We start from the raw sequence: 10,507 nt of genomic DNA on the forward strand, positions 1-10,507 counted from the left end.
TTAATGGCGGCTATGGCACATGTGCGCCCCCCAGATGCGCAGACAAGAGACGTAGTGTAAGGCTGCAGCAGGAGAACTGGTTGGAGGGAGAAACACCCCAGAGGCCCCCTCATCCTGCCGGGGACCCCACATGAACACAGCCGGGCGCCCCTCGTCTCACCCCACAGCCCCGGGACCCCACGTCCCCCTCACATGCACTCCTGACCCCCTCATCTCCAGGGACCTGCTGGGCGCTTGGCTTGGGCAAGGCCTTCAAGGCGTTCCCGGGTTCCCCGCCCCTGAGGGACACCCGCGCTTGGTTTTCAGAAACACGACCTGGAGGTCGCTGTCAAGTGCATTAACAAGAAGAACCTGGCCAAGTCGCAGACTCTCCTGGGGAAGGAGATCAAGATCCTCAAGGTGAGCTGGCCTCAGCAGCAGGGGGAGCGGGTGATGGGCGAGTGCGCTCCACTCACAGGAAACCCGGGTTTCTGTCCTAGGAATTGAAACATGAAAACATCGTGGCGTTGTATGACTTCCAGGTAAGGCTGCCGGCGCCGTCTTGGTGGGGACGGGCTGTTCTCCCCTCCGCCCCCGCCCCCACTGTCCCCAGTACAGCCTCAGGCCCCGCTGACTTAAGTCCCAGTCCAGCCAAGTGCTGGAGACCCTGGCCAGGAGTGGACTCTTCTAGACTAGCGTCTCGTACTGGGGGAAGCAGCTGGGCACCCCCCTGTGTGGATGGGCGTCGGAGGCCCGCTGGGACCTTGGAGACCCCACCCTCAGCCCAGTTCTTGGGCCTGGGTTTCCTCTGGGCGTGTTGGGAGAGCTCCCACCTTCCGCTGCCACCTGAGTGCCAGGGGCGCCAGCGCAGCTCCACCGAGGGAGGTCTGGCTACAGCGCGGCCCTCGGGGGTGTCTGGCCCAGCGGCCGCGACGGTGAGTCCTGTCCCCAGCGCAGGCTCAGGGCAGCCCTGCCGGCCTGGACCACCTGTCTGGGCCAGCGGATTGTTTGTTGACATTACCCCAGCGGCCTGGCATTGGCCACTGTCTCCCTGTGTCAGACTGGGGGAGGGGCGGGGCTAAGGGAGATCCCTTCTTGCCGGCAGCTGGGGCCAGCCACCCGGGCAGGAGGGAGGCGGGTGCCCGGGTGACGAGGCCATCTCAGGCCTAGCTGGCCCAGAGGACCGCGGCCTGTTTCCCCCAGTGACCCCGGGCCCCCCGGCCTGGCGGTGGGGGGGGGCCCGGCCTCGGCCCAGGTCTGGGACCCTGGAGACCCAGTTTGGGGACCAGGAACCTGAGGCAGCAGATCTGAGGGCCAAAGAGCTGACTAATGGTTTTGAAACCTGTTTACTGAGGCCACGGGACCAGCCCCTGGCTGAGGGGAAGTTCCCAGCCTGGCTGTCTGTGTTTTGGTGGCCTCCTCCCTCCTTCCCTGTCCTCTCCCTCCCCCTTCAGAGCGGGGCTGCGGCCTTGGGGGCTGTGGCATGACATGAGGTGACTTGGGGAGGGCCCAGGTCCAAGGTGACAGCGACAGGAAGTGCCTGGAAGCTGTGTTCTGGGGCCAAGAGGGCGGCCCCCTTCCCCCTCCTCCTCTCCCACCCTTCCCTGTCCCCTGCCCCCGCCTCTGCACGCCCTCCTTCCCATCCTGGCTGGGCCACACACCTGGTTGTGGGCAGTGCCACTTCCTCCAGGGCTTGCAGTGCTGTGGCTTCCCTTGTGCAGAGGAAGTGCTTAGAGGCCAGCCAGCCTCTCCCTTGCAGGCCCCCCCCCGCGGGGGCCCTGTGCTCTCAGCCTTTGGGGTGTGGGGTGGCTCCCCATGTCCTTAGACACTTGTCTGAGACACACATGGGGCCCAGGAAATCATGGCTTTTAAAAACAGTTAATGATTTGGCTTAAAAAAAAAAAATGAAGAAACAGTACAAAAGGGACGTGGAAAAAGGTGACTCTACCATCCCTGGCCCAATGAGCCCCGTCTCCCCCAGAGGGTCTCTCTGGGGACAGTGACACATCCTCACGTACCTCTTTGCTGCCACACCATCTACAGTTCTACTGTGGCATTTTTCACTTAAGTGTGTGTCTTTGAGAAGGTCTGTGTCACTCCACATTAACTCAATCCATATGTGAGAAGTGACACCCCTCTCCTCCCAAGAAAATTATCCCCCATTCTTTCTGCAAGGTTCAGAGTCCAGACTCTGAAGCTAGGTGACCTAGTTCCAGTCCTGGCTCTGCCACTTAAACGAGCTGTGTGTCCTGGAACAAGTGTCTTAATCCGTCTGTGCGTCCATGTCTTTCTCTGTAAAACAGAGAGTCTGGAGTTGTTTGGTTGAAACTGGTCCTAGTAAGCACTGTGTGTGCTGGCGTTGCTACGACCGTGACTGTGGTGTTATTTGCAGCTGTGTGGTGTTCCGTGGCCCTATATTCCACAGTTGACCTCACCAGTCCCCCACTGGTGGGACATGGGGTTATTCTGGGATTCTGACATGTCAGCAGTGTGGTGGTGACTCTCCTGGATTCACCTTTGCCATGACTGTGTGTCTACAGGGTGGATTCCTAGAAATAAGAGGATGTGTATTTTAGTTTGGAACAGTTGCCAGATCGTGGTCCATAGAGGATGGACCGTGCACACAGCAGTGCTGCTGGCAGGAGCGCCTGTCTCCCCACATCCTTGCCAGGAGGTCGGTTATCAGACTTTCATCTTGGCCTGCCTGAGAGGTGGAAAATGACATCTTTTATGGTTCTGTTTTTCACTTTGGGGGGAGGCTCAGCATCTCTCTTTGAACACCAGGAATGCCTCCTACCCAGGGATGTGCTCCTGTGGGTCTTGTGATTACCGAGGTTGGACGGCACTGTGGTTAACAGCATGGGCCCTGCGCCCTACTGCCTTTCTGAGCCCAACTCACCCATTTACTTACCTGTGTGACCTTGGGCAGGTTACTCAGCCTCCTGGTGCCTCAGTGTTACCCAGAAAATGGGAGATGATAACAGCACATCTATGTCGTACGGTGGTTGTGATGACAGCTTGAGTCTATGTATGTTAAGTGTTTAGATCTGTACTTGTTAATTAGTAAGTGCTATATAAATATTGGTTGGTGAGAACTCTTTATATATTAAGGAAAGCTGTTCCGTGATAGGTTGCAAATATTCCTCCTCAGGTTGCTTCTTGTATGTTGAGGTGGTTTTGTTTCGTGGCCATACGGAATAGTGACTGTTGTCAGGCTGCTGTGCGTGCGTGGGGGAGGCCTCTGGGGTGGTGCTCTGCTCTGTGGCCCACAGACATGTGGGCAGGCAGCGGGAGCCCCTGGCCTTTCCTTTCTTTGAGGGGCAGACGGCTGGCTCTGGGTCTTGCCCTCGCCTGCTGGGCTGTGGTTGGGTGTGCTCTTTCTGGGGAGAGTGGCCATCACAGGGGTCAGGGGACATCCCTGCCCAGCGTGCGCCCTGGGACGGGGGCCTTCCTGAGACCAGCACGCCGTCCAGCCGGTTCCCACAGCTGGGTGACTCACTTCCCGGCCTGGCTGACAGAGCCACCCATAGTGACTTTGGGTGGGTGGACACCTCAGTCAAGGGGAGAGGTCTGCCTCGCTGTGGGGTCATTCAGGACAGTGCCAACCTTTGGCCTTGCTTTTTCGTGACCCAGGCGGGCTTGGTGGGTCTGGGCAGGGACACGTCGATTCTGTGTTTTCCATTCTGGAAGTGTCCCCTGCTTCTCCCGAGTCAGGGGCAGGCCCGGTGTGTGGGAAGAAGGGGGCTGGAGAGGGCAGCTGGCCTCCCCCCGGCTCCCCAGCCCCCGGGAGCCACAGGCACACAATGGAAGCTGAAGGAGGCTCCCTGAGGAAGGGTGGGCTTCCTCCTCAGGGTGGGGCTGGGCATCCCTTCCCGTCTGGGCGCTGTCCAGGAGAGCCCAGCCTGGGGGCGGGGAGTGCCGCGGCTCCCATGGGCGGCTGTGCTCCGGCCCTGGCTGTGGCTTTTGCCTCCTTCTGGAGCCAGGGCGGCCCACTCCAAGGGGTTAACTAGGCCAGTGCCCGCCCGCCCACCTGCCCACCAGCCCACCAGGCCCAGCCCAGGATCACCAGACAGAGCAGGCTCGGCCGAGCCCGGGAGCTGGGATCCTCTTAAGCAAAGCACCTTAGCACCCTGTGGAGGCAGGGCGGCTTCCCGCGGGCCCGGGCACCCGTGCCAGGCTGCTTGGGGCACCTGGCCCCGACACCCGGGCCAGCCCAGTCCCCAGGGCCTGTGGGCGCGCCACTGAGAGACGGAGAGGGCGCCGCTTCATCCCGCCTTCAGGGCTTCGCCTGTCCGCTTGAGGTGTGCAGGTCAGGGTTCACGGCCCCCTTCCGTGGGGGCCGCGTTCACGGTGGAGCGGCCAGGACTCCGGTGCCCGGATGCCAGGCAGAATCACGGGACCTCTCTGTGCCCGTTTCCTCCCCTTAAGTCGGCTGGGACGTCGATGGGACCTGCCCGCTCCTCAGGTTGCGCGGGGAGACTGGTGGGATGGGGTGGCCCCGCTGTGCTCCCTGCAGGCTGGAGGCCCGGTGGGCGCTGCAGGCGTGGCCGAGGCTCGTGCCGGCCCATGGGGCTGGCGCCTCACAAGCTGATGCTGCGGGCGGGGAAGGGACCTTCTGAAGCCAGGGCAGTGGGGGACCCCGAGGCCGGGCCTCTGCGGGCCCGAATCCCACGTGGTGAGGGGAGGTGGGCACGACTCCCCCGGCCCAGCCCTGCTGTGCTCTCCCCCTCAGGCCCTGAACCTCTGGGCTCCGTGCACAGTAGGGCCTGCGGGCAACACGCTTGGTCTCTGCTGGGTGACCCACGGGGTGAAGGGACAGAGATCGGGGGAGGAGAGGGGCCCCAGGGCCCCTGGTCTTTGCTCACTGAGGGCTCGCCGAGGCCCGGGGGGCACCAGGAAGGCTTCAGGGAGGTCTCGGGGGTCCAGGGTGTCAGGCAGCGGGGAGGGCTAGGAGCCCTGAGCCAGTGGGCGGCGGGCCCCGTGGGGTGGCCCCGCGGGAGGGAGGGCGTCTGGCCTGGTGTTTGGAAGCACCCCAGCTGGAGTGGGTTTCGGGGTCCTGTGCGGGGGTCCCATGGGTTCCTGGGCGCAGAGGGCAGTATGCCGTCCCTGATGCACAGGCACCTCCTTTCTGGGGCGGGAGGTTGTGGGGTCCAGGCTGCGCGGGACTCGGGGAGCAGGCGGTACAGGGGACTCCCCTCCCAGCTGGCAGGCCCCTTGTCCCATCCGGCCACGGTTCTGCCAGCCCTGGGTGACTGCTCGGGGACCCTCGGGGGACATGGATGCTGCATCTGTCTCCTGTCCTTGTCATCCAGCCCCTGCCCGTCCTGGCTCGGTGGGTGATCGGAGGCTTTCCTGGGGAGCAGGGGTCCTGTCGGGAGGACAGCCAAGAGCTGGGGGTGCCTGGGCCCCGCCCTGCACTGCCCCTCTCTAGCGGTGTGGCACTTCTGGGCCACTCAAGACAAGGCTGCTCCCGGCGGGTGAATTCGGGAGCCTGTTAAGCATGTCCCCAGAGGTGGCCGTGGTCAGGGTGACGGCAGGTGAGGGAACAGGTGGCCTGGGTGTCACGGGGAGTGGCTGTTCTATCTCCTGGGTTAGTTCTGGGTCCTCATCTCTGGCCCCTCTGCCCGGGAGCCGCCGGCTCTCAGAGCCTCCCTCTGTTGGGATCTCCCTCCTCCTGGTACCCCTCTGTCCCCATTGCCAGCCCCGCTGGGGTTGGTCGCAGTCGTGGGTGCGGCGTGACCAGGGACTTTCTCCCTGCATTATCTCTCCCCACAGCTGGCCTGGGAGGGCGGGGCCTGCGTGCTGGGCTGAGGCAGCTCCCGCCTCTCTCCTGGGTTGGGGGGGGAGGCTGGGCACTTGGGAAGGCTTCTGCGTCCCTGCCGGACACGCCGCTGAGTGAGGGCCTGGGGAAGCAGGGTGGGGCACGCGGCCCAGCCAGCCCCCGGAGCTTTCAGTGTCCGCCTCTCAGCCCTGCTCCCCGGAGCGTCCCTGTCCTGGACCCACAGCCCCTCTGTTGGGGGAACTCTGGAGGCATGGGGGCTTCTCTTTTGTTTTGGATATAAATGTATCTTTTTTATTTACTTTTTTTTGGCTGCGTTGGGTCTTCATTGCCGCACGCGGGCTTCTCACTGTGGTGGCTTCTCTTGTTGCGGAGCACGGGCTCTAGGCGTGCAGGCTTCGGTAGCTGTGGCGCGTGGGCTCAGTAGTTGTGGCACACGGGCTCAGTTGGCTCCGTGGCATGTGGGATCTTTCCGGACCAGGGCTTGAACCCGTGTCCCCTGCATTGGCAAGTGGATTCTCAACCACTGCGCCACCAGGGCAGTCCCGTAGGGGTCTTCTCTTGTTTCAGGGGGCTGACATTTACACCTGGGGTGTCACCCAGTGGCTTTGTGTTCTGCTGGTGTGGGTCTGAGCCCAGGCCCAACCTCCTGGGGGTAGGGTGACTGATCAGGGGTCCTCTGTCCTGCCAGGTCGGGGTGGTGGCCCGCTGCTGGGGATCAAGTCTGTCTGGGCCTCGGGTGCCCTCCCCCAAAGGCCGCTGAGAAATGTCCCTCCTGCAGCCACCTCCCTCCTCCCACCCAGGCTTCCCTCGGGGCTCCCCCCATGCCTTGAGAGCTCCGGGGCCAGCTCACGCACTTGCCCCCTTGCCCCGTGGGGGTTAGAAGCTGGAGCTGCCCGTGAGCCGCGTGCTGGTGGGGAATGGGGACTCGGTGCATTCTGCTGGGCGGCGGAGAGGGGCTGTTCCTGGTCCCCAAGGCCCAGCAGTGTACTGGTGCTGAAGGGGTTTGGGGACTTGCTCCTGGCTGGCAGGGCCCCTCAGTTAGGGAAGACCCCGCCTGGGAAAGGGGAGGGGACTGTCTGCAGGAGAGCAGAGCGGTTAGGACCCCGCCTGCCTGGTTGACTTGGCTTCGCTGGGCTCGGTTTCCTCATCCGTGACCTGGGGATCTCAGGGGCCCCTCCTAGACGGACGCCAGGGCCATAAGTGCGGGAAGGTGTCTGTGCGCTGGCCTGAGCAACGGGCTCCTCAGTCTTGCTGTCGTGGACCGAGCTGTGGATGCCGGTGGCAACCCGAGGCCAAGGGCTGAGCCGGAAGCTGGCCGGCAGTGGGCTGGCGGCGCCAACCTATAATGTTGCTGGCATCTTTGATTCCAGAGCCAGGAGCAGTTTCCGTGGCCTGAGAGTCAAGGCCCTCACACCCTCGCTGTGTCCCTTCTTGGGGGCCTGGGTCCCCCACTAAGTGCTTCTACTTGGCCAGGACTCACCACTCATAGAAGAGCAAGCTGAGCCCTGTCAGAACCTCCGGGCCAGGGCTGACCCTGACCTTGATGGAGACCTGGGTTGCTGAGGGCTGCCCCTGGGAGGCGGGGTCCTTGCTCCACCCCTGACACCTCTCCTGGGTCCTCAGCCCCTTCCCCAGACTTGACAGATGGAGTGATCTGATTGGCCGCTTCTCCAGTCACTCAAGCCCACTTGGCTCTCAGACATCCTCATCTCCTGGCCACTAACGAACTGGCTAAGCCCTGGCATGACAGGCCCCAGGGCTGCCAGGCCAGCCAGTGTCCGCGCTCAATGGCCTCTCCCGCCTGAGCCCAGGCGGTGTGTTGAGGGCAGCTGCAGGTGCCGGGTGCCCGGGTCACACTGGGGCCAAGCCAGGCTTCCCAGACGGCTGCCAGACTGGGGGGCGGGGCGTGCTGCTGCCCACCTCTCACTGCCTCTTCTGTGTCCTGCAGGAGATGGCCAATTCCGTCTACCTGGTCATGGAGGTGAGTCCTGGAGGCCAGCTGTGAGGACGGGGAGGCTGGGCCCTCTCGGCTCTCAGGCCCCTTGTCACCTTGCGGTGAGAAGTTGTTTTCATGTCCGTGGGCTTCGGGCCGCCTCACCGGCGAGCACCCCCATTGACCTCCTCAAGCACGGATTGCGGGGGACGCCTGCCCAGGCTGGAGACAGGGCACCGAGTGCCCAGGGAGCAGGCGCCCTGGGGTAGGGTGGTGGGAGACCCGGGCACGGCGGGAGGGGCTGCCCTGGCCGCTGACCGAGGCGTGTGGCTGGTCTCTTGCAGTATTGTAACGGCGGCGATCTGGCCGACTACCTGCACAGTGAGTGGACACCTGCGGCGGGATGGGCTGCGCCGAGGCTCACCCTGACCCATTCTGAGAGGTGGCCTGGCCTGAACGAGCTTTCCTGGGCCTGATGGCGATGGCGGAGGCTCCCATCCCCCTGGCGCCTGCTGGGAAAGATGCAAGGGGGAGCGGAGCCCCGCTGGGGACACATGCTGCGTCAGAACCACGAGGGATGGCTTCTCAGGGCAGACGTGGTCTGCAAGGGTCACTCTTGAGCGGGGCCCCGTGCGGCCCGCTGTGGATGTGGTGCCCGGCAGGGTCCCGGTGGCCAGTCGGCTGCTCTGCGGGGGCCAGACCTGTCCTGGGCCCCAGTGGAGGCCGGCTCTCCACGGGGGGCGGGCCTTCGCAGGGTCCTGGCGCGGCTGGGGGACCACCGTTGAGGCCGGGCCTGGGGCTCATCGCACAGCCGCTGGCCGTGGTGCATGCCCTGGGCAGCGGGTAGAGGGAGCTGCCGCGAAGTGGCCCTCAGCTGAGAAGGGGCGGGGTGTGCTGGGCAGCAGCGCGGGGCTCGCAGGCTGGGAGCGGACACGGGGCAGCTCAGGGTCAGACGGCGTGGCCGACGGGCCTGGAGGCCGCAGGGAGGGGCGCGGGAGCCATGTGGGGCGGGAGGCCGCCGGCCTGGGGCGCCCGGGCGAGCTGCGCCCCACGGAGCCCGTCTCCCCTCAGCCATGCGGACGCTGAGCGAGGACACCATCCGGCTCTTCCTGCAGCAGATCGCCGGTGCCGTGCGGCTACTGCACAGCAAGGGCATCATCCACCGGGACCTGAAGCCCCAGAACCTCCTGCTGTCCAACCCTGGTGGGCGCCGTGCCACCCCCAGCAACATCCGGGTCAAGATCGGTGAGGTGGCGGCCGGGACCCGGGGAGGCCGGCGGAGGCCCGGGGGCCGCGGCCACCCCTCTCACGCCTCTCCTCGCCCGCAGCCGACTTCGGCTTTGCCCGGTACCTGCAGAGCGACATGATGGCGGCCACGCTCTGCGGCTCCCCCATGTACATGGTAGGTGGGCCTGTTGGAAGGGGGGTCCGCGGTGGGGTTCCCTCCCGTGTCCATCCTGTGGCCTCACTCTGGGTGGCAGCTGTCATGGCTGTACCGTTTCCCGCCACGTCTGTGGCACTCGGCTGGCGTGTGTTACGATTGGCTGGCGCCTGGCTGGAGCCGCACTTCGCTCAGCGCAGGCTCGGCGTCCATTCTCGCGTGGCGCCGACCGCACTGTACCCCCGCAGGCCCCCGAGGTCATCATGTCCCAGCACTACGACGGGAAGGCGGACCTGTGGAGCATCGGTACCATCGTGTACCAGTGCCTGACAGGGAAGGCGCCCTTCCAGGTGAGGCCCCGGCAGAGGGTGTGGCGCGCTCAGCCCTGCAGCCTCCCCTTGCCGGAGTGCCGTGGCCGCCCAGCTCCCCACCGTGCAGTCGCTTCAGGGCCGAGGCCGGAGTCTCCACTGGCTCTGGCGCGTACCTGTGCGTGTCCACATGTGTGTCTGAACCAAGTTTCGTGGCCTCCCTCCTGCCCATTCCAGGGCTGGCGTGACCCACCAAATTGGTACGAGGACCTCAAGCTCTGGGGTACACCCTGCATTTGGAAGGCAGTGGCCTGCCGTGTGGTGGACCCCAGAGGGTCCAGGGCCCCGAGCCCGTGCCGCAGGCCCTCGCGTCCCGTGCTGGCCTCGTGGGCCGACCCGGCAGCTCTCCACTGCCGCCAGCTTGCTCCAAAGCGCCCTCTGCCTGCCCGGTGACCGAGGCTGCCCCCATCCCCGCTCCCCGCACCTCCCTGCCTGCCGTTTCCTGCACGTGAGCAGGCGACTAGCGGAGGGCCGTCCCCCGCTGCCGTGTTGGCCTTGGGAAGGCAGGGACTGTCTTGCTCTCGGCTGTACCCCCCGAGCCTTGAACAGTGCCTGGCACACAGCAGTGCTGAGCGCGTGACACGTGAACAGGCGTGAGGGCGGGGCCCACTTAGGGGGCGAGCTTGTTCTGGGGCCCTTTGCTGGGGTGGGGTGCACGGGCCACATTTTAATTTTAAGAAGCACGTGACCGGTCACACCAGATACCCAGGATGCACCTGCACCAGGTGGGAAGGGGGCCCAGCCAGCATCCTTGCTCTGGGCCCCCCTGGCCCCCCTGTGTGGTCCCCGTGGTTCCACAGCCTGGCTGCGGGGGGAGGGGGCCCCCTTCCTTGGAAGCATGCGAGGGCGCTCAGTGTTTGGACAGACAGGCTGGCAGTGCTGGACCAGGGGCCTCTCGGGTGACAGAGGCTCTGAGCGGCTAGTGGCTGAGAGCAGCAGGGACACTCACACCTGGCCCCCTGGCCCTCACTTCCAGGCCAGCAGCCCCCAGGACCTCCGCCTCTTCTATGAGAAGAACAAGACGCTGGTCCCCCCGTGAGTGCCCCTCCCACCAGACACAGACA

At 64.8% G+C, this 10,507-nt stretch overlaps 1 protein-coding gene across 2 annotated transcripts in view; it reads left to right on the forward strand.

The window, feature by feature from the left end:
- The first annotated feature begins 206 nt into the window (after positions 1-206).
- The window catches only part of ULK1 (unc-51 like autophagy activating kinase 1), a 20,075-nt gene continuing 9,774 nt past the window's right edge, over positions 207-10,507 (forward strand). Inside the window, exons 1-8 of one of the 2 annotated variants that reach the window (XM_024739854.1) lie at positions 207-399; positions 480-521; positions 7,710-7,742; positions 8,039-8,075; positions 8,810-8,939; positions 9,023-9,096; positions 9,324-9,425; positions 10,420-10,478. In XM_024739854.1, the coding sequence (XP_024595622.1) occupies positions 490-521; positions 7,710-7,742; positions 8,039-8,075; positions 8,810-8,939; positions 9,023-9,096; positions 9,324-9,425; positions 10,420-10,478 (467 nt within the window). In that variant the 5' untranslated portion in view covers positions 207-399; positions 480-489. Of the gene's footprint in view, positions 400-479; positions 522-7,709; positions 7,743-8,038; positions 8,076-8,765; positions 8,940-9,022; positions 9,097-9,323; positions 9,426-10,419; positions 10,479-10,507 lie in introns of both variants that reach the window. The other variant, XM_024739853.1, reaches the window with a different exon arrangement.

Source organism: Neophocaena asiaeorientalis, unplaced genomic scaffold, assembly GCF_003031525.2.
Source record: "Neophocaena asiaeorientalis asiaeorientalis breed wild unplaced genomic scaffold, Neophocaena_asiaeorientalis_V1.1 scaffold757, whole genome shotgun sequence".
Classification (NCBI taxonomy): Eukaryota; Metazoa; Chordata; class Mammalia; order Artiodactyla; family Phocoenidae; genus Neophocaena; species Neophocaena asiaeorientalis.